This window comes from Fukomys damarensis, unplaced genomic scaffold (assembly GCF_012274545.1).
Source record: "Fukomys damarensis isolate Sample0158 unplaced genomic scaffold, DMR_v1.0_HiC HiC_scaffold_5, whole genome shotgun sequence".
Classification (NCBI taxonomy): domain Eukaryota; kingdom Metazoa; phylum Chordata; class Mammalia; order Rodentia; family Bathyergidae; genus Fukomys; species Fukomys damarensis.
This window is the reverse complement of record NW_022900917.1, coordinates 62333793-62356348: the sequence shown is the minus strand read 5'-3', so window position 1 is coordinate 62356348 and position 22556 is coordinate 62333793. Positions and strand designations below refer to the sequence as shown.

At 37.7% G+C, this 22556-nt stretch overlaps 1 protein-coding gene across 4 annotated transcripts in view; it reads left to right on the top strand.

The window, feature by feature from the left end:
- Window positions 1-325: 325 nt before the first annotated feature.
- Window positions 326-22556, top strand: part of Kdm5a (lysine demethylase 5A) — a 123694-nt gene continuing 101463 nt past the window's right edge. For all 4 annotated transcript variants that reach the window (XM_033760742.1, XM_010630329.2, XM_010630327.3 and 1 more), the window contains exons 1-5: window positions 326-922; window positions 4979-5056; window positions 6561-6683; window positions 14947-15117; window positions 17931-18065. In XM_033760742.1, the coding sequence (XP_033616633.1) occupies window positions 758-922; window positions 4979-5056; window positions 6561-6683; window positions 14947-15117; window positions 17931-18065 (672 nt within the window). In that variant the 5' untranslated portion in view covers window positions 326-757. The remainder of the gene's footprint in view (window positions 923-4978; window positions 5057-6560; window positions 6684-14946; window positions 15118-17930; window positions 18066-22556) is intronic.

Here is a 22556-nt window from a genome sequence, read left to right as displayed (position 1 = left end):
TGTAACAGGAAGAGCAGTTCCTAGATGGAACGGGTTCTACTCGAATTTGCATCCAAGAGGTGGGTATAAATAGACCGAGTGTATTCGTAAATACTAGCGGTCAAAGGATTACAAAGAGATAAGTGTTGTAAAGATTAGTTACCTGCGCAAACGCGTACAAGTACGTTAGAAGTCACGGAGAAACGTGGAGAAGCAGGGGCGGGGGGAAGGGCAGGACAGGCCCTTCTGATTTGGGCGACCATTAAGGCACAAAGAGGACAGGTCTCCCCACCGGAAGCGGAACCTCTGCCCTCAGGCCACAACTCATTCCTCCGCGCCGGAAGCGCGTCCCGCCGAGCTCTCACCTCTCCTCTGGAGGAATCGCAGCCTTTCACGGAGTAGGGGGGCCCCTCCGGCGGCTGTTGGACTGCGCAGAACCTTGGGGAGCCAGCAAAGGAAAAGCGACGGTGGGCCGACGGAAAAGGAGAGAAGGGAAGGTCGTATGCCGAGGTGTCTCCTCTCCGCGGAGGGACTCTGTTTTTGCGGTGGCGGAGGGACTTGACAGCACGGTAACTTCCGGAAAGTCCGGGATCTGAGAGGAAAAACCTTGAAGGAAACAATAACAAACAGCAGGAAGAGGCGGATCTGGGTTTCTGTGTAGCGTAGTTCTCTAAGAAGATGCTTTTCGGCCCCTGTGAGGCGACGTGAAAGGGCTCGGTGAAAGGGCTCCCGCCAGCCTTTCTCCACCTGTTTCCCACAGGGGTCCCTGGCTCTTGCCATGGCGGGCGTGGGCCCGGGGGGCTACGCGGCGGAGTTCGTGCCACCTCCAGAGTGCCCAGTCTTTGAGCCCAGCTGGGAGGAGTTCACAGATCCACTCAGCTTTATCGGCCGCATCCGGCCTCTGGCTGAGAAAACCGGCATCTGCAAAATACGACCGCCTAAGGTACCTGTGTCTGCTAAGAGGGAGGAGGGAGAATGGGAGTCGATTTGCTTGGCATGGCTGTACTTCTGGCCTTTCATAATGCTCTCCCTTTTTTCTCGACAATTGGAGACTACTTTTCTGGATATTTTTTTGGCCTTGGTTTCTTGTAGTCTTATATTGGCAATCCTTCACGCGAGAAAGTGGTGTCTTTCCTCTCTAAACCTTGAGAAGTGATAGTTTTATATGGGTTGGGGCAAGGGTAACAGAAAGCTTCAGGCCTCGTTGGCTGGTAAGATGGTTGAAATGTTTTGATCTGACAGGCTCTGCGCTCACTAGTACGATGCTCATGATGGTTTGCTAGTAGAAACTGCCATTCTGGCGGCTGTTTCTTTATTCAAGCCCTGTAGTGCTTAGTTTATCAGACATTTGCAAGCCATATATCAGGGATATGGTTTCTTAAAAGGTAATCCGAGCTCCAGTAGTCCTCTAGGACAACATCACTAGACGAGACTCCAGGCTAATTACTGCTGCTGTGAGAAAGTCTTCCCCAGGGAAGAGCATCAATTATTTTTGAAGTTCAGAGGTTTAGGAAGAATTGGCAAATAATGTAAGTGGAAGGAAACGTTGAAATCTCCTGATAGAAGTAACTAAGGAGCAAAGACTTAAGAATTGCAATTATTGGAAATACTAGGTTTGCCAATTATAATTCTCAGTCTTTAAGGTAAGGAAAACAGATATTGCTTTTTATATGGAGTTAATTAATGCCCTAAGAGGTTGAGTGATATGCTCAAGGTCAAAACGTATTTTTGTTTTTTTACCTGTTAGACTGGTGCTTTGCAAATGGTGTTGGACAGCCTGCATGAGCGTCAACTGGATATTTGTTAAAAGGCAAATCGCTAGACCTGTTTAAGACTAGAGCTAGGATCTGGAGATGAAGCACTTGCCGAGCTCCTGCAAGGCCCTGGGTTCCATTTCTGGCAAAGCCAAAAATAAATAAAGGATTTCTGGGTGTGAATTATCTGGTGTCTGTTTTTCTAGCAAGTACTTAGAGATATTCAGTACAAATTGGTTTGTGAGCCTTTGCTTAGGTACTTCACTTTTTACGAATTAAAAAAAAAGGTGTTTTTTTTGTACCCGGATCGAACTCACGGCCTCGCACTTGCCAGGCAGGCACTGTGCTGCGGAGCTAAATTGCCAGTCCTTTTTATGAATTTTTTCCCCCTTGGTGCTGGGAATTGAACCAGGGACCTTTTCCCTGAGCTACATCCTCAAGTCTTTATTCTTTTTTGAGACTTAGCTAAGTTACTAAATTGCCCAGGCTGGGCCTGAATCAACAGTATTCTTAGAGACATTTTGCTTTATGTTTTGTCTAGTGTTAAGATAAAACTAAAGCAGTGTCATGTGTATTGCATTAAAAAAAAAAAATCCTACCCTCACAACCAACTACTTTACCACAGGAATATGTACCACAATGAATTAAAAGCTTAGATGGGAGGGGGGAGGAGGAGGAGTTAATTTAGCACTTAGAGATTGTTTCATTTAATCTTTGAAGACCCAGTCGGTAAATAAAACTCTTTTTGTAGAGAGGAAAGTCTGGGTAAGTTAAAACACTTGACACATGTGTGATCCTGAGCAAGTGGCAAAGTGGATTTTGAATCCAGATTACTTTCCTGATTCTAAAATAGAAGTCCTGCTCCCACTATGCTGACTGCTACAGTAAATGAGTTTGCAGAATGGATTTTATTAAGATTATACACTATCAGTTTTAAGGAAAGGATTAAAAAAATAATTGCTATGATTATGTGTCTTGTGATCCTTTAAAAGCTTCCATTTAACTCCTCTATCAAAGTTACCTCATATTGTTGGGGATTTAGCTCAGAGTTTCCACCGCCTGCTTTGCAAGCGCAGAGACCCGAATTCAATCCCCCGTACCAAAAAAACAAAACAAAACAAAAAAAATCGAACAAAGTTACCTCATATTGACCAAACTTTAAGCATTCAAGTTTTTCTAAATCATATGTTCATGTACTGGAATTGCAGTCATTAGAAATCTATTCACGGATCCTTCATGGTTAAAAAAAAGTTGTTTTTATTACTTAAATAAAGGCTGAAATAATACACTTTTTCTGTGGATATCAGTCACATTGCTATTGAAAGTAGATCTAGTTTACAAGTAGAGTTTCATTTTAATATTGGAGGATTTCTTCGAGTTTCCAAGGTAAGGGACATTTTTTTTTGGACTACTGCTCATGTCTGTAAATGGACTTAATATTTAAATCAAATCTAGCCAGCCATGGTGGCGCATGCCTGTAATTCCTGCATTTGGGAGGCTAGCCAGGAGGATTGCTGCCACTTCGAGGCCAGCCTAGCCGGCTACACAGTGAGTTCAAGGCCAACCTAAACTATGTAGCGAGACCCTGTCTCAACACCCCCTCCCCAAATCTAGGTCTTTAGAACCAAATATATGATCTCATTTTAGTTATATCACAGTCTGGAAATAGTCTCTGTTTTGTGGGTTTCTTTACTATTAAAAAATATTAGCTTAGTATACATCTGTAATCCCAGAGCTTTGAACAAAACATATACGCTAAAATGCTTATATTCATACATATGTTTTAAAAATTATCAAAAAATTATCTCACTCAGTTCACAAACTTAACTCATTCCACAATTCTGGTAGAGATAGCCATGTTTGTGTTCTTGCAGGAAATGTTCATCACCCAATGCAGAGTTCACAAACAAAAAAAAAATTTTTTTTTTTGGTACTGGGGATTGAACTCGGGATCTTACCCTTGCGAAGCAGACAGCAGAACCCCTGAGCTAAATCCCTGGCCCAACAGAAACAATTTTGCTAAATGCTTCTGTTTCTGAATCAAATTGTTTGCAAACGAAAGCGTTCATGAACTGAGGTACCACTGTACATAAATACTTTTTTTGTGTGTGTGTGTGATTCTGGTATTAAACCCAGAACTTCACTAAACTTTATTAATTAGTCTTGCTGAGTTGCCCAAGCTGGGCTTGAACTTCTGGTCCTTCTGCCTCAGCCTCCCAGAATGTTGGAATTAAATAGGCAAATACTTTTTATTTTGTGAGAAGGGGTCTTCGTTGCTTAGGTTGGTCTCAAACACATGGGCTCAAGCTGTCTTTCAGTGTGTTGTACTTTTTTTTTTTCCTTTTTAGTGCTGGGGATTGAACCTGGGACTTCACTTATGTAGGTGCTCTGACTGCATCCCAGCCCTTTTTAAATTTTTTAATTTAGGGCCTAAGTTGCACAGACTTGCCTCAGACTTGTGAACTTCCTGCCTCAGCTTCCTTAATAGCATTACAGTATTTATTCATCCTGCCTGATTCTTCATGAATACTTTTCAAAAATTTTTTTGTGGTGCTGGCACTGAAACCTAGGGCTTCATATGTGCTACGAGATTGCTATACCACTGAGCTACAGTCTCAGTCCTAAAAATCGCTTTTTTAATCTTTAATTTTACTTTTTTTCCCCCAATATTTTCCTTTTAATTTGGTAAAGCTGTATGTTGCTGTAAACTTTTATGGTATGTGAACTCACTGAAATCTTTTTGAGTAATTTGGGAAAGCATAATTGTGGGCTATAAATAGACTGGTGAGATTCGAAGATTAGTTCTCTAATATTAAAATTGCTTTATATTCAAAAATACTGTTTTCTTCCTGTCTACAATAAAGGAAGTTTTAGTGAGGGTCGGTGGAGCATATCTGTAATCCCAACATTTAGGGAGTTTGAGATAGGAGGATCATAAGTTCAAATCCTGTATGAGCTAATTTATGAGACCTTGCTTCAGAATACCAAAATAGCAACAACAAGGACAATAATAAAAAAGCAGGGAGTAGGAGAGGGGCTGGGATTGTTGCTCAGCTGTATGGTGCCCTGGATTCAATCTCTAGTACTGCCAAGAAAAGATAAAAGTATTTATGAGCTGATCTGTTGTCATCGTAATTTGTGACAATTTACCCCTTAAATTAAGGGAATAAATGATGCATTCCTTGCTTATTATATACTATTGTGTTTAAACGAATTCTTTCTATAAAAAAATTCTTTCTATTTAGGATTGGCAGCCACCATTTGCATGTGAAGTAAAAAGCTTTCGTTTTACTCCTAGAGTCCAGCGCCTGAATGAACTTGAGGTGAGTGTTAAATATAACCATTTCTTCTTCCTGACTCTTTATGCAGGGGTCTGGGTAGAGACAGAGACTCGTGTATCAGGGTCCAGAGTTTGTATTAGTTTCTATTAGGATTGAATACAATAGTTACTTGATGTTTGGAGGAAGTATCTGATTTTTAAAAGATTGATTAAAGTATCCAGTGTTTAGCTTCAGAGACTTGGAATTCTTAAATTCTATTTTCTTCAGTGTTTACTTTTTTTTTTTTGTAATCTCTTTTTAGTCCTCCCCCCTGACCTTTGGGAAATAAATTTTTAAATTCTATATAAAATCTAGTTTTCAAAGATTGTTTGTTTTTGAGGTGGAGTCTTTATATGTAGTTCATACTGGCTTGAACTCTCAGCCCAGCCTCCTGAGTGTCAGTATATGTGCTGCTGAAGCTAGCACATGAATGTTGGGATTACAGGCAGTCACCATTGCACTATCATTCCTGTTTATTGTTATTGTTTTTTGTTTTAACTGAGTTTTTTCCAGGACTGTTAATTTATTATGATCTCTCTTTAAATAGTATTGTAATATCTCTTGGGCTGAGGATGTGTAGATCAGTGGACCCTGTACTTAGCATGTGCAAGGTCCTTAGTTTGGTCCTCAGAACCAGAACATAAAAAACAAAACAAAACAAAAAAAACCCCAAAACAAGCAAGCAAAAACCAAGGCCAGTTACGGTGTTCTGTACCTGTAAACTAGTACTTTGGGAGGCTGAGGCTAGAAGATTGTGAGCTTGAACTCAGCCTGGACAATTTAGTGAGACCCTGTTTCAAAATAAAGATATGTAAAAGGGCTGAGCAGGTAGCTGAATGTGAAGGCCCTGGGTTCAATTCCCAGTACTGGGAAAAACAAAATAAAATACCACTACTTTCTCTTAAATTTTCTAAAGTGAAATCTGTTTAAATATTGCTGTTTCTTTTCCTCTCCCAGATTTTCAGAAGATTTTTTAGTGTGGTAATAAAACCACTTCTGAGTACAAAAGATCTTTTGATAGCTAAGTCTTGTTACACCATGCTGAGCCCCCCCATTCTCTTAAAGTATTTTCTGAGATTTTATATATATATTATCCTACCTACCTACCTACCTATCTGTCCATAAAATCATTGTGAGAGTTGATGCCCCTAAAATGTGAACATTACATGCAGAGGAACTGACAAAATTAAAATGCTTGGAGACTTGGAAAAATCTGGTCTACTAAAGTTTATGATCACATAAATTTAAGCCACCTTCAGAAAAATGCTTTGCATACTCGAGAACATTTTATATATGTTAGAATGACACTTTTGCCCTAGTCACTGAAATATTAGCAGTATTTTGTCTCTTTCCTATTGGCTTTTTTTTTTTTAAACAGTGATGGACTAAGAAACCATGAAGTCTTTGAATTTCTTTAGAGAAATGAGCATTTTTATTATGTTAAGATTGATTCATTTGTTTTTAACCATAATATTTCCTATTTCTGATTTCTGTATTTTAATAATAGGCAATGACTAGGGTGAGACTGGACTTTTTAGATCAACTGGCAAAATTTTGGGAACTTCAAGGATCTACTTTGAAGATCCCTGTGGTTGAGAGAAAAATCCTGGATCTTTATGCATTGAGCAAGGTGAGGCTTGTGCTTGGTTTAGAAATTGAACAGAAGGTAAAGTACAGGCTTGGCATGTGTGAGGCACTGGATTGGATTCCTGGTTTAACACCTCCAGCCCCCAAAGAAATTGAGCAGAGGTTTGTGATTTTTTGAAATTAAGATTTCAAATAAATTTTGTAGGAATCATTTTTTTCCAATATATAATTTGTTTGACAGTGAAATGCACATATAAAGAGATGGAAATGATAGACCTTAAAGTTATCCTTAAAACGTATTTTATAACTTATTATAAGATTAATATTTAATGACTAAGACTAGTTGGCTGTGTGATGCAGAAAAAACACCTGTCTCCTAATATTGCTATGTGCTGAGTGTGTAATGTCCTATGTTGAGCTTGTCATTTCTTTTCTACGTCTTAATCGAAAATTCTCGGTGTATTAAAGGGATTCATGTCATAGCATTCTCATGTGCTATATATCAGTTTTATGAATGACATCAGTTTAGTTAACATGTAAGTACAGTAATGTAAATGGCTGAAGCCAGTATTATCTAGTAGAAGTAGAGTAATAGCTCAGGAATTTAAAGGTGAAAACTTTAGACTAATTTTTGCCTAAATATATGTTACCTTTGTAACATCACATTCCCTAATGTGAACTAAACCAACTGACCTGCAACACAGCTAATAATCTCTGAAAACATATTTTTAAATACAATAATAAAAATCTCTGATTTCTCTGACTTGTGGGTAAAAACAGCTTTATTATTTGAGAAATTTTGTGAAGCACTTTTATTTTGTGGCCTTCTATAGCCTATGATTACTGCATTATTTTGGAATAGGAATTTATAATATTCCTATTTAAATTGTGAGTTAATTTTAGAAGATACACTCAAGGAAAAAAGTGAGAATAAGCATAGTTAAGTTAGTTTTTTGTTGTCCTGGGATTGAATTCAGGATTTATGCATGCTAGGTGAGTACTGTGTCACTGAACTACATCACTCAGCCCATAATTAAATTAGAATTTATTATTTTTTGTGATACTGGAGTTTGAACCAAGAGTGCACTATCACTGAGATCCCTGTCCCTTTTTAAAGTTTTTATTTTGAGACAGGAAGTCTTGCAAAGTTGCCCAGGTTTTTCTTGACCTTTCTGCCTCAGCCTCCTTAGTAGATGGGATTACAAATGTGTGCCACCATGTCTGCCCTCATATTATTTATTTATTATATTTGATTCTTTTGAGATAGGATCTTGTGGTGATCCTCCTGTCTCAACTTCCTGAGTGCTGGGATTACAGATGTGTGTCACCACACCTGGCTGATATATTTTAAATTAATGTCAAGCCGGGTGTGGTGGCGCACGCCTGTAATCCCAGTACTCGGGAGGCTGAGGCAGGATGATCACTGTTAGTTCAAGACCAGCCTGTGCTACATAGGGAGTTCCAGGTCAGTCTCAACTACATAGTGAGACCCTGTCTCAAAAAACAAAAAAACAAAAACAATATAAATTAATGTCAAGTTAGAATTCTCTTACTAAAAATACTAGAAAGTATGGTTTCATGCTAACATATAGCTTTAGGCTATCTTTTTTTTTTGAGAAGGGTTTCACTATGTAGTTCAGGCTGGTCTTGAATTGACTGTGTAGCCCAGGCTGATTTAGAACTCACTGTGATCCTTCTGCTTCAGCGTACCAAGTGCTGAAATTACAGGCATGTACTACTGCCCCTGGTTCTAGTTTTAGGTCAGTGATGGTGAATCTTTTAGATACTGAGTGTCCAAACTGCATCCTAAAATCCACTTATCACACAGTGCCAACACTTCAATTAACTTGAATACTGAGGTTGTAGTTCAGAAAATACAACTCATGAATATCTTTTATGATAAATAAAAACACAAGAGCAGAGCTTTCAATGATACGGTTTTTTATTGAAAGGTAAAAGTTTGCATTTGACAGGCTTTTTGCACAATTAATGTGATCTCACTGTTGTATGCATGCTGTCAAACCTTGGCTGGGATGACTTGGCTCAGATGCTGACAGAGAAGGCTCTGTGTGCTGTGGCATGCATGCAGTAGATTCTCTACTACTGCTTTAGGCTTTTTTCGGTACTGGGGATCGAACTCAGGACCTTGCAATTGCAAAGCAGGCGTGGTATCACTGCACTAAATCCCCAATTTGCTTTAAGGCTGTTTTTATCAGTCTGATAATATCAATAATTAAACATGGTTCATATAGTAATTTAGTGCAGTTATGTGAAAACCTGTGATACCAAAGAGCAGTTTATAGGAAACTTGAGGGGTTATATTATATCATTTTGTAGGGAACCATTAGGATAGAAATTAGTTTTAAGAATTGTCTTAGCTAGGTGTGGTTACACATTCCTGTAATCCCAATACGTGGGAGACTGAGGCAGAGAGAGATGACACTTTTGAGGCCAGCCTCTGTAGTGAGACCCTTACCCTGTTTCAAAAACAAGACAAAGCTGGGCATAGTGGTGTATGCCTGTACTTGGGAGGCTGAGGCAGGTGAGTTAAAGGCCAGCCTGGACTGCATAGTGAGACTTTGTCTTAAAAAAACAAAAACAAAAAATAGGACTAAAAAAAAAACTCATTATTGACATTTCTGTTCAGTCAAAACTTATCTACTGAGTTTTGCTATAAATATTCTAAATGTGTTTGATTTATGTAGCATGAATAAAATATAAAATATTTTCAAAAATTATTTTATCATTAATAACAATACTCTGGTGATATCCTGAGCCAAAACTCCTTGCGCATACTTATTTTTATAAATATTCTATGTAATTTGCTAGAATAGTCATTCAGAATAAGTAATTTTGGAAACTTATACTTTGGTACTAGTGATTTTTCTGATTAAAAGGCAAACATCTTGGCATGATAGCACACGTGTATAATCCCAGCATTTGGGAGGCTGAGGCAAGAGGTTCACCTCAAGTTTGAGGCCTACATAGCAAGACCTTGTCTCGGGGGGAAAAAAAGGGGGGGGGCCTGTTTCTTGTTTGTTTGTTTGTTTGTTTTGTAGTGGGGATCGAATTTGGGACCTTGGGCTTGCAAGTCAAGCAGCAGCACCACTGAGCTAAATCTCCGACCTCATGAAGGGCCTTCTAGCTAGGTCTCACGGCATATCCCTGTAGTCCTAGCACTCTGGAAGGTTGAAGAAGGAGGAAAACAAAGTCAAGCCCACCCTGGGCTATTTAGCAAGACCCTGTTTCAAAATAAAAAGGGGTTGGAGATACAGCTTAGTGCGAGACCCTGGATTCAGTCTCCAATATTGAAAAAGAAAAAATTTTTGTTAAAGCCATCCACTTTTATAAAATACGGCCTAAACTTAAAACCAGCATACTCCCATTTCTGCCCACTTCCACTTCTCATAGCTGATCACTTTCAGTCCACTTAGCTGTTTCTGATTTTGATTTCTTTATTTCCAAATAAATATTCTATACTGATTTTCTACAGTTAGAGGTGAGGAATGGGTTTAAGAGATCTTTGTTCCCTATTGCTAGCATAGTTACATAAATTTTTGTTTTTCCCTGCAGTATTGGGGATTAAACCCAGGACCTCACATACGCTATTCAAATGTTCTACCACCGAGGTACAGCTCCAGCTCTAGCCTGAATGTCCCCGCGCCTTTTTTTTTTTCAGTACTGGAAACCCACGACCTTTATACCTTTATGCTGAGCTACAGCTGTACCCCTCTAGATGTATTGTGTTGTGTTTTTTTTTTGTTTTGTGTTGAGATAGGGTCTCCCTAAATTCTAAGTTGCCCATGCTGGGCTTGAATTTGTGATCCTCTTGTCCTAGCCTCTCAGAGTGCAGGGATTACAGACTTGTGCCACCAGGCACAAGTTCCAGCCCTTTTTAAAAATTTTGTTTTGAGACGGCTCCTTACAATACCTAGACTGGCCTTGAACTTAAAATCTTTTTGTCACACTTTTCTGAATAGCTGCAATTAGTTATATGCCTCCATACCCAACCAGTTGAATATTGTTTTATTAATCAAAATTTATTGCTGTGACTGCATAAAATAAATATTATTTGTATCTAAGTCTTGTAGACGTCTATGATGGTGATTTTTCATATCAGTTATTTTCTTAGTGTTAATAATCGCAGTCCTGTTTTTCATTTGTTTAGTTTTTATTGTAACCATCAAATGCTTATTTTGAAACTTTCCCAGTAAAAGTACAAATCTCTCAGTATGGTTCTATCTAACACATAATCTGTCAGTTTCATTTTCTTCTTGGAGTCCTGCTCAAATCTAGACTGGTTTTTTAAGGTCAGCTGTGCATCTGGAACTTTCTTCTTATAATTCCCTTTGCCTTGCTCCCAGGATAGTACAAATTAATTGAAAGGCCTCTGTTGCCTCCCATTTCCTTACTGGTTTTTCTTCTCTCTGCTTGTTCACTTTGCTTCAGCAACTCTGGCTTCATTATTGTTTTACACTTTAGCATGCTTCCAGCCTGGGATCTTTGCTCTGGTTGTTCCCTAATATATCTGCAAGGTTCTTTACCTCTTTCAAGACTTTCAGGTCAAATTTTATAGTTGTTTGTTAATTTGGTCATGCTGGGGATGGAACTGAAGGCCTCACGTGTGCTAGGTAAATGTTCTGTTACTGAATTACAACTGTGCTAGATAAATGCACTATCAATGAACTAGATTTCACCTTAGACATGCCACGACTATGTAATACTTCAGTTTACCCTCATTCTTCTGATTCTGAGGATCCTTGAGTGCTTTTAAATTTCTTCCACAGTTCTTAGTTGCTTTCTCATTGCTGGGACAATATATCCAATACCCATAACTTAAAGGAGGAGAGGTTTATTTTGGCTTATGTTTTTAGTCCATGGCTGGCTGGTTCCAAGGCAGGAAGGCATGGTGGAAGGGTCTGGCAATGGAAAGCTGCTCACCTCATGGCAGCCAGGAAGCCAAGTGAAAGGAGGAGCTGGGAAGAGAGATACACCCTTCCAGGTCACACCCCCAGTGACTGTGGGGTGGATTACACTCCACATTCTGACCTGACCCTTCCTCGTAACAGCAAGTCAGCTATAATCCCCCTATAATCCAGTCACTGTTCAAAAGCTCTGCCTGCTAAGCACATGAGGCTTTGGTTGGGAGGGACATCCAGATGTGATCATAACAGTCCTTATCACCTAATTCATGTATTTGTTGGGTTTATATCTCTCTTCCTCCAATAGAACATAAGCTCCATGAGAGAAAAGTTCTTTATTCATGGATGTATCCCAAGCATTTAGAGAACTAGCTGGCACTTTGGAAGCACTGAAAAGATATATATAATGGTATTCTGATTCAACCAGTTGCTTTTGAGGAACCCTTTATTTGTTTGTTTATTTATTTATTTATTTGAGACAGACTGTTGTGATTTAGCTAGACTGGACTCTTAACTCACAGTGATCCTCCTGCCTCAGCCTCCTGAGTGCTGGAATTACAGGTGTGTGCCACCATGCCTGGATTTCTTTTTTTTTTGGTACCAGGGATTGAACTTGGGTCTTTGTGCTTACAAGGCAGGAGGCAGAACCACTGAAATCCCAGCCCCATGCCTGGCTCTAGATTGCCCTTTATCTAAATCATTTTCATTGTGTCTTCTCTATAATACAGAATTGGAAAAATAATTTTTTTCTCTTTATAATTTCCTCCTGGTTAGCTCTTATCAACAGAGATCATTTCTCTGAAGGTATAACAGGAGGTGCTGAAGAATTAGAGATGTTCAGCTCTTGTGTATATGAATTTATATGATTATACCAAACTTTTAGATACTCCACTAGAGGAAAATTGTGCTTTGGCCATGGGATTCATCTTTGTAATAGCATTCAAAGTATAAGAGTTGAAAACATTTTCTTAACTTATTTTAGTGTGGATACCCTTGCTAACCATGGACATTTATGTTGTAGTGGACATCAATATAGTGTTCACTTTGTCCTGGTGCTTTTCATGTTTTATATGTCCTCAGGACTGGCTCATAATGAAGTAGGTATGGTTAATAGTTACTAGTATTTTAATGGGAGAAATAGTGGAAACTAAATCACATATTATATAACTTAACCAGGATCACACAGCTATTAAATGATAGAGTTGCAATTTGAACATTGACAGTATGGCTCCAGAGTTCATTCTCTTAATTTTTTTTTAAAGGCAATTTCTAGCTGTGTTGCCCAGGCAGCTCTGGGACTTCTGAAATGAGTGATCCTCCTGCCTCAGCCTCCTGAGTACTGAAACTGCAACTGCAGGTGCTTGTCACTGTGCCCAGCTCTTCCTTCCTTCCTTCCTTCCTTCCTTCCTTCCTTCCTTCCTTCCTTCCTTCCGTTATCAATTACTCAGGTACATCCTTGGCCGATTTTATTTATTTATTTATTTTTTGAGACAGACTGTTTCTAAGTTGCCTAGGCTGGCCTTAAATTTGTGATCCTCTTGCCTCAGCTTAGTGAGCAGCTAGGATTATATTGTGTACAACCATGACTGGGTCTCTTAGTCATTTTTTTAAAAGTTATAATAAAATATAGAAAAATTTAGGATTTTAACCATTGGTTTTATTAGGTGCTAGGGTTGGAACCTAGGGCCTGTACATGCAAGGCAAGTGTTCTGTTACTGTGCTATATCCTCAGCTGCATTTTAATTTTTTGTTTTTTGAACTGGGGATTAAACTTGGGACCTTGAGTTTGCAAGGCTCATGCAGTGCCACTGAGCTAAATCCCAGGCTCTTTTTTTTTTAGTTTTTGAAACAGGATCTCACTTAGTTCAGGCTGGCCTTGAACTCACAGCAATCCTCCTCCCTCAGCCTCCTGAATGCTGGGATTATAAGCATGCCCTACCATGTCTGGCAGTTTGGTTTTTTTTTTTGGTACCGGGGATTGAACTCAGGTCCTTGCGCTTGCAAGGCAGGCCACCGAACCGCTGAGCTAAATCCCCAGCCCTATGCCTGGCAGTTTTAACCATTTTCAGCTATATGGTTCAGTGGCAATAAGTTCATTCACTGTAGTATAATCATTATAACTGCCCATTTCCAGAACTCCCCTACTCCCACCCCTAGTGACATCTATTATACTTTGTTTCTATGAGTTTACTTATTTTAGGTACATTATATACATATAATTATACAGCATTCATTGTTTTGTTTTTTTCTTTCAATTACATATTTTCAAGTTCCATCATGTTATAGGATGTATTGGAGTGTCTTTTGAAAGCTGAACAATATTCTAATTTTTGTATGTATCATTTTGTTCATTTATCTGTTGGTGGATATTTGAGTTGTTTCCATTATTTGATTCTTGTGATTGATGCTGTTTGGGTCTCTAGTTTCAGTAATTGTAGGTATACATACAGAAGTGAAATTCAGGACCATATGGTAGTTCTGCTTTAAATTTTTCAATTTTTCCATATAGTAAAATAGTAGTGTTTATTCACATAAGGGAAACGTTTGATTTGAAATACTGAGTCATAGTCCTCTTAGCTGTCTTCACAATGAAGCTGTAAACTGTCTATATTTTTGGGCAGGATGTACATTTTCAGTTGTAGGAAGATGGGGGCTTTGATACCTATGTATTTTCTATAGTGCCTGGTTTGGTGTGAGCATTCAGCCACATAGGCCAATGTATCTGATCACCTCCTTCCTTACTACATCTTCTGTATCTTGTGCTATGTGCCAGTAAGTCTATTGCAGTTTCATCTTTCCTGGTCATTCCTTGATAGTCTTCCATATAAAACTTTTTCTTTTCTTTTTCCCCCCTTTTTTTATAATGCTGGAGCTTGAACCGGGGCTTTGCTCTATTGCCGAACTACAGTCCAGCCCTCTTATCCTCAAAGTTTTTCAGAATTGTTGTCTGAATCCATAGTTTGCTTGACATTTTTGTTAAATTCTGTAAATTTCTCAGTATATTTTCTAATTTAACTTTTATATAACTTGTGTTCTCGTGTCTGTTTTTTATTCTTATTTCAAGTTATTAGTTCCTTGATGCTATAGAATGTATATGTATCTTTAGTTTTCTCATAGTGCATAATGTACAAGGAATAAATTTATAAAGTATTTTTTAATACCTTGTTTAAAGGTAGGTATAACATTTATTAACATGTAGAGTTTAAGACTTCCAGGAAAATCATTGTCTCTATTACTTTAAATGTTGACAGTTGTCAGGTTGGTCACATATTTGTTGAAACAAAATTTGAAATCTAAACCTAGAATAATTTTTGTATTTAGCAAACAGGATATAGAATTAAGATATTTGAGTCTTTCCTTAAGTAACATAAACTTTCTTTTCAGATTGTTGCTAGCAAAGGAGGTTTTGAAATGGTCACCAAAGAGAAGAAATGGTCTAAAGTGGGTAGCCGCTTGGGATATCTGCCAGGAAAAGGAACTGGGTCTCTTCTGAAGTCCCACTATGAAAGAATTCTCTACCCATATGAACTTTTCCAGTCTGGTGTCAGCCTTATGGTAAGAAGCATCATTGGTTTTAGGGTTGATACATCCTATTTTCCAACTATAAACTGTTTACCACAAATTGGTAATTATTTATGTATAGGGAGATGGAATCAATTTTTCTGGGAACTGAAATGTGGGAAAGCAAGGTGTATATTTTAGTTTAAAAATCATGACTATTTTTGGTGGTTTACAAGATAAAGGATAGTAGGTAGGAGAATATTTTACTTAAAATATATTGTCATGATTCAGCTTTTTGAAAAATTTGTATTTGTTTCAGCTATTTGTTTTTATACTTGATCTTAGCCAAAAGGTTGAGAAGTGATTATCTGTTTGTTTTTAAAAGCTTTTTTTTCTCATTGAGTTTATTGCTACTTTTTAAGTACACAGTACAGTTACATTCATCATTGGGATCTTGTAGCTTTTCATGACAGGTCTTGGTTCTCATTTTTTTCCCCATGCCCCTACCCTCCCTTCACCCCTCCCCCTCCCCTATTTGCAAAGATTTTGTTTCCATTTTTCCCTTTTCTCATATTTTTTTCTTTTCCCTTATTTCCTTTCCCCTACCCTTCCCAATTCCCCTACACCTTTATCCCCTTTCTTCCTGTTTCACATTGTCAGTTATACAATTTGGATCTTATTTACACTTTTAGTTTTTCACACCAGAGAATTTAACAGCTTTATTGACATGTTATTTATGTACTTTAGACTTAGCCATGGTAGGTACAAAGTTTTTAGTTTTGTTTTTGTTTTTTTTTTGAGACAGGGTCTCACTGTGTAGTTGAGACTGACCTGACCTGGAACTCGTTATTTAGCCCGGCTGGTCTCAAATTCACAGCGATCCTCCTGCCTCAGCCTCCCGAGTGCTGGGATTACAGGTGTGTGCCACCACGCCCAGCCCAAAGTTTTAAGTTTTAATGAATTTATGCATCTATGCAGTAGTCATCACAATCCAGATAGATTGATTGATTGATTGATTTGCTTTTCACAATCCAGTTTTAGAATACTGTCCCTGAAAAATTATTTAGTATTCACTGGTAGTTTCTGTTCTACCTACAGATGTAGGCATTATCTACTCGTGTGTTTTCTGGCTCTATCTTTGTGAGAAATTTCACATAGAAGGAATTGTACAATAAGATTTGGTTTATAAAACAAAAAACTTCCTAACACAGTCACAAAGATTTTTCTTCTTTGTTTTTACTTAGAAGTTTTGTAATTTTTTGTTGTTGTTGTTTGTTTGTTTGTTTGAGACAGGGTCTCACTATGTAGTTGAGACTGACCGGGAACTCACTATGTAGCCCCTGGCTGGTCTTGAACTCACAGTGATCCACCTGCTTAGCCTCCCGAGTGCTGGGATTACAGGCATGCGCCACCATGCCCAGCAGAAGTTTTGTAATTTTAACTTTTATATTTAGTTCGGTAATGCATTTTATATTATTTTTTTGCATATATAGACTGAGATAAAGATAAATTCATTTGGGGGACATAGGAATAGTCATTTGTACCAGCATCATTTCTTTTATTTAGTTACTATTATTACTATTTCATTTTTTTGTTTGCTTTTTTGAAATAGTGTCTCGCTATGTAGTTCAGACTGGCCTTTAACTCACTATGTAGCCCAGGCTTGCCTTGAACTCACAGTGATCCTCTATCCTCAGCCTACTGAGTGCTGGGATTACAAGTGTGTGCCATAAAGCCTGACACCATTTCTTTTCTTTTCCCCCTCCGGTACCAGGGAGCAAACTTAGGACCTTGAGCTTGCCAGACAGGTGGAAGCAACACTGAGCTAAATCCCTGCCCTGGTCCTTTTCTTTTAAAAGGCTTTTTTCCCCCCATTGAGTTACCTTGGTACCTTTCTTGAAAATCATCTTAACTATAAATCTGTGAGTTTATTGTTGCATTGATCTATAATAATCCTCTCCTCACCTGTGGTTTCAGTTACCCTGGTTAACCATGGTCTGAAAATATTGAATGGAAAATTCAAGAAATTCCAAATTTCATGCCATTCTGGTTAAGATGGTAAAATTTTGTACCCTCCTTTGCTGGATATGAATAATTTGTTTGTCTCTGCCCTTTAGTTACTTAGTAGCCATCTTAATTATTAGATCTCCTCTGCAGTTGCACAACGCTTAATGTTCAGGTACCCTCTTAATTTTACTTGATAATGGCCTTAAAGTACAAGAGTAGTGTTGCTGAGATTTCATGTGCCAAAGAGAAGCTGTAAAGTGGTTCCTCTGGTGAAAAGATGAAAATATGATAAGGTATTTTGAGTTGGACTGACAACATTTAACATTAATTTTATTATCTTGTTATAATTTTTCTATTTTATTATTATTACTGCTAATCTCTTACTGTACCTGATTTATAAAGTAAACATTATCATAGGTGCACATTTATAGAAAAAACAATATAAATAGGATTTGGTAATGTCAGTAATTTCAGGCATCCACTAGAGACATAAGAATGTAAGTATATGGGTAAGAGGGGGCTACTATAAATGTCTACTGTAATGCTAATACCATTGTGTGTTGTAGCTTTATAGTAAAATTTGATGTTCATTAATATAAGTCCTCTTTATTATTTCTTTCAAAATTTTGACACAGTTTGTTTCCACATAAATGTTAGAATCAGCTTGCAGTTTTTACACACAAAAAATTGGATGTTGAGGATTTGATAGGGATTATCTTAAGTCTAAGATCAATCTGAGAGAAAGTTGCCACCTGGTTTCATGTAACTTTAGGGATTTACTAGAAATTTATTACTTCACTGATGTTTAAACATATTTTTTGTCAGCGAATCTGTTCTCTTCCTGTGCTCTGATCTTTTAGGGTGTACAAATGCCTAATTTAGATCTTAAGGAAAAAGTGGAACCTGAGATCCTCAGTGCTGATATCCAGACTTCCCCAGAGCCGGGCACCCGGATGAACATTCTGCCTAAGAGAACAAGACGAGTCAAGTCTCAGGTATCAATGCCATGGACTATTTTAATAGGAGTTTTAAGTACAGTGATTGTTTAGAACAGTTTTCTGGTCATGGAAGGCCACATATACACTGCTGTTCTTTAATATTCGAGGAGACATATCTTCTATCTTAGTTGCTTTCTCATTGCTGAGAAACAGTACTTGATAACTGCAACTTAAATGAGGAAAAGTTTATTTTGGCTTAGGATTGGTAGGAGTTTGAGTCCATAGTTGGCTCCAAGGTAGGACAGCATGGCAGAGAAGAATTGTTCATGGGAAGGCAGGCAGGAAGCAGACAGTGAGATCAAGAGGAGAGAGGGAGATACAGTCTTCCAGTCCATGTCCCCAGTGACCTACTTCCTCCAACCAGACTTTGCCTTCTAAAACATTTAGTTTTAAACTGATAAATGGACTAATCCACTAATGATCCAGTCACTCACCTCCCAAAAGCCCCACTTATGAGCACATGAGGCTTTGGGGGGACGTCTAGATAGAAACCATAGCATCTTCCATTTGCCTTTTGGGACACTGCTGGGCCCCCTCTTTAAAATTTTTGTTACTGACAATTGGGCCCAGCTTTTTTTCTTTTTCTTTTTTCTTTTTTTTAATTTGGTACCAGGGATTGAACTCGGCTCCTTGAGCTTGGGAGGCAGTCCATTTGCCTTTTGAATGTATGTGTGTGTGTGTGTGTATCTGTTTTTGTGGTACTGGCATCAAACCCAGGGACATGTGCGTGACAGACAAGGCCCCTTTTGCTGAACTACACTCCAGCCTTGATTTTCTTTTTCTATTTATAAAAATAGAGACCACATAGAATTCTTTTACCTTTTATAATAAATGTCATTGCAGTTAGGTTGTTTGCAGTTAGGTAGAAAGAAACTAGAGGCATCTAAAATTTTGAAGTTAAGATTTTTTTTTTTTACTTAGAATTTTATTTAATTACTATATTGCCAGTCTGCCTCTATTCTTAATCTTCTGTTTGAGAAAGTAACATGTTTCAAAACTACTGATTGATACTCAATCCATAGTCTCTGTTTATCTCTGTAGGCAAAGTGTACTTTTTCCAAGGCTACTGTCTACCATCTTCTCTTTTACTTTTTTTTTTTTTTTTTTTTTTTTTTTTTTTTGGCAGTACTGAGAATAGAAACCAGGGGCATTCTAATACTGAACTACATCCCCAGTATTTTCTTTTTGGTACCAGTGATTAAACTCAGGTTCTTGCGCTCATGAGGCAGGTGGTGGCACCACTGAGCTAAACTCCCGGCCCTTTTTCTTTTTTTTTTTGAGACAGATTCTGCTGTGTAGTTCAGAACTGTCCTTAAATTCACTGCATAGCCGAGGATAGTCTGGAATTCCCAACTGTTCCCCCGTCTCAACCTCCTAAGTGCTGGTATTACAGGTGTGTGCCACCATGCCTGGTGATCCCCAGTCTTTTTTATGTTTTATTTTGAGATAGGATCTTTTCTTAGACTGGCCTTGAATTTATGTCTCTTGCTTCAGCCTCCCTGTTAGCTGGGATTATAGGCGTGTGTCACTTTTGTCATCTTTAGTGACTGATTTCAGTATTTCAGTTGGGAAATCTTTCTTTTGTATTTCCTCTGCTGCTAGGTATCTGTTCCCCACCAAATACATGTTTTCAAGTCTCTATCATCTTAAAAATAAAAATTATTTCCTGAATAATGTCTTACTGTTTGCCTCTTTTCACAAACTTCCATAAGTAGTCAGTTTTGTTTCAGTTTTCTAACCATCTATTTAATGTTTATATTCTAATCTGACTGCGCTAGATACTTTCATTCAAAGTGCACTATCCAAACTATCATTGAGTTTAAGTTGCTAAATTCTGAGGTCCTCTTTTCATTTTGTATCTTTAATGGATATATTTAATATGACTGATGACTCCTGTCTGAAATTTAGATTTTCTTTGGCCTCATCTCTATGCTCTGAGCATTCCTTAAGTCATCTCTGTTGACTTTTCTTTGTACATTCATGGTTTTTCTATTTTCACTCTTAGCTATCTTATCTACCCTGTGATTTCAACTATTGTGTATACTCAGAACACCCATATCTTTTTTGTCTGAAGTGTGTGTGTATTCCTTGGTGGATGAATTCAATCCCTGGTACCGTCCCCCGCAAAAAGATTGTATTTTTTTCATGTCAAGAGATCCCAAACTGTCATATATTTGTGTATTAGAATGAAACTTATAAAGCCACTATATCTCACCACTGGTGATAACTGAATTGGAGCCAGATTTCTATATTGTACTTAGTGTCATTTTGTAATAAAATTAATCAGAGTAAACTCTGAAACATTGTGAATGACCTATTTTAAAATTAATTGATGATCTTTGACTGAATTAGTTCTTGCATGGGTGTTGACAAACTGGGTAATTTTCTAGTTTTGTCTTTCCTTCTACATTTATTTAGTTAATGTTTTTCCCTAATGAAGTTTTCTCTTCTCACACTTTTTCAAAAGAATATTATCCCCTCCCCCTACCACCACTTTTTGATGGAGTCTCTCTGTTGCCCGGGCTGGCCCTGAATTCCTGGGTTTAAGTGATCTTCCTATTTCAGCTTCCCGAGTAGCTGATGTTATAGGCATGTGCTACTGCATCTGATTAAAATGCACATTTCCTAAGTGTGGAGTTTGATGAATGTATATTCCTCTGAAACTGTAACCCCCCCTTTTGGAGTATCACTGTAGATCATGATTTTTAAAAATGCAATATTGTATAATCTATTACTGCCTTTTATTTTTTATATTTAGTTGTTAACAAATTTGATTAATGGGAGCCACTTCAAGCTGGTTCATGTATGCTAGAGTTAACATATTTCTGTTAGTGTTGGGTATTTATTTTCTGTCACCAAAAGGCTGATATTTTTGTTTCCCCTTAATTAAACCTGGGATAAGTAATTTCTTCAGGATTTCTGGTTCATTTTAGTGGGAAATGCTATTTAGAAATAATGACCTGAGCTCAAGGTGTGTTTGTTCCTACTAGAATATCATTGTTTCTAGGTCTATAAATGGCCAGGGTTAGGAAATAAACTTTTAACTGACTTCATATTTTATGTTCCTAGAGATTATTCCACTTTTTTTTCATTATTCCTCTTCTAATCCAGCACCACAAAGTTTACGTTTTAGTTCTTTTTCTGGTATTTTGAGTTGGAAATTTAATGTATTTCTATTATTTTGTTTTTATTGATGTGCTTATGACTATAAAGTTCCCTGTAATCACTGCTTTAATTTGTTTCAGTGATCTGATAGTTTTCTTAGTGTTATTACCTGCTAATGGAGAGTTTAAAAATTTCCAGATGAATGGTTCTGCTGCCTGCCTCACAAGCTCAAGGGCCCAAGTTTGATCCCCAGTACCAAAAAAAGAGAAAATTTTCAGATGAAAAGGCATTTTGGAATTTTATTTATTTATTTATTTACTTACTTACCTTTTTTTGGTACCAGGGAGAGAACTCGAGTCCTTGCGCTTGTGAGGCAGGTGGCAGAACCACTGAGCTAAATCCCTGGCAGGAACTTTAATTTTATTTCAACTTTTATTCCATTAAGGTCAGAGTATTGTTTTCTTTTTAGAACATTTCCACCTGCTAAAATAATTTTAAGATTTAATTGATTAAAATACTTAGATATAACAATGCTTTATACCTTAATGTTTTTGCTTTTGTTATCTACTCTGCTATAATAATAATAGAGAATACATAGTATTGTGTTATTTTATTAACTGTAGAGGCTGCTTAGTATAACCAAGTCTGTCTACAAGAATTTAGAGGCAAATTTTGGAATGCCACTGTGATTTTTTTCTTTCTTTTTGGTTTTTTGGGACAGGGTCTCACTATGTAGTTGAGACTGACCTGGAATCCATCATGTAGCCCAGGCTGGTCTCGAACTCCTGCCTCAGCTTCCCATGTGCTGGGATTTACAACTTTTTTTGTGTGTGTGGCTTTTTATTAGTCAGGATTGTATGAATTTGTTATGTGAACCTACTGTATATATAAAATAATCTTTACTGGACCCTGGTTTGTTTATTTTCCCTTGGTATTGGGAGTTGAACTTAGGACCTTGTGGTTGCCAGGCAGGTGTGGCACTGCTAGCAACATCCCGACCCTTATTTTTATTCTTATTTGTACATTTAAAATAAACTTTAGTTACTTAATTTGTCTGCATTTAAAGATTATGATTCATCTGAATTAAAGATTTAACACTGATACTTGTTAGGATGCTCTCACCTTCAAGGGATAGAATGCCAGGTGACAGTAGTTTAAACCTTAGTGGTAAATTATTCACATAACACATTTTCAACATAAGAATTTTAGCTGGGTGTGATGGTGTACACCTGTAATCTTAGCACTTGGGAAGCTGAGGCAGGAGGATTGATGTGAATTTGAGGGCAGTGTAGGCTACATAGTTCAAGGCCAGCCTTGAACTCACTATGTAGTGAGACCCTGTCTAAAAATAAGTTTTTTTAGAAGAAGGTAGTTCTCAGATTG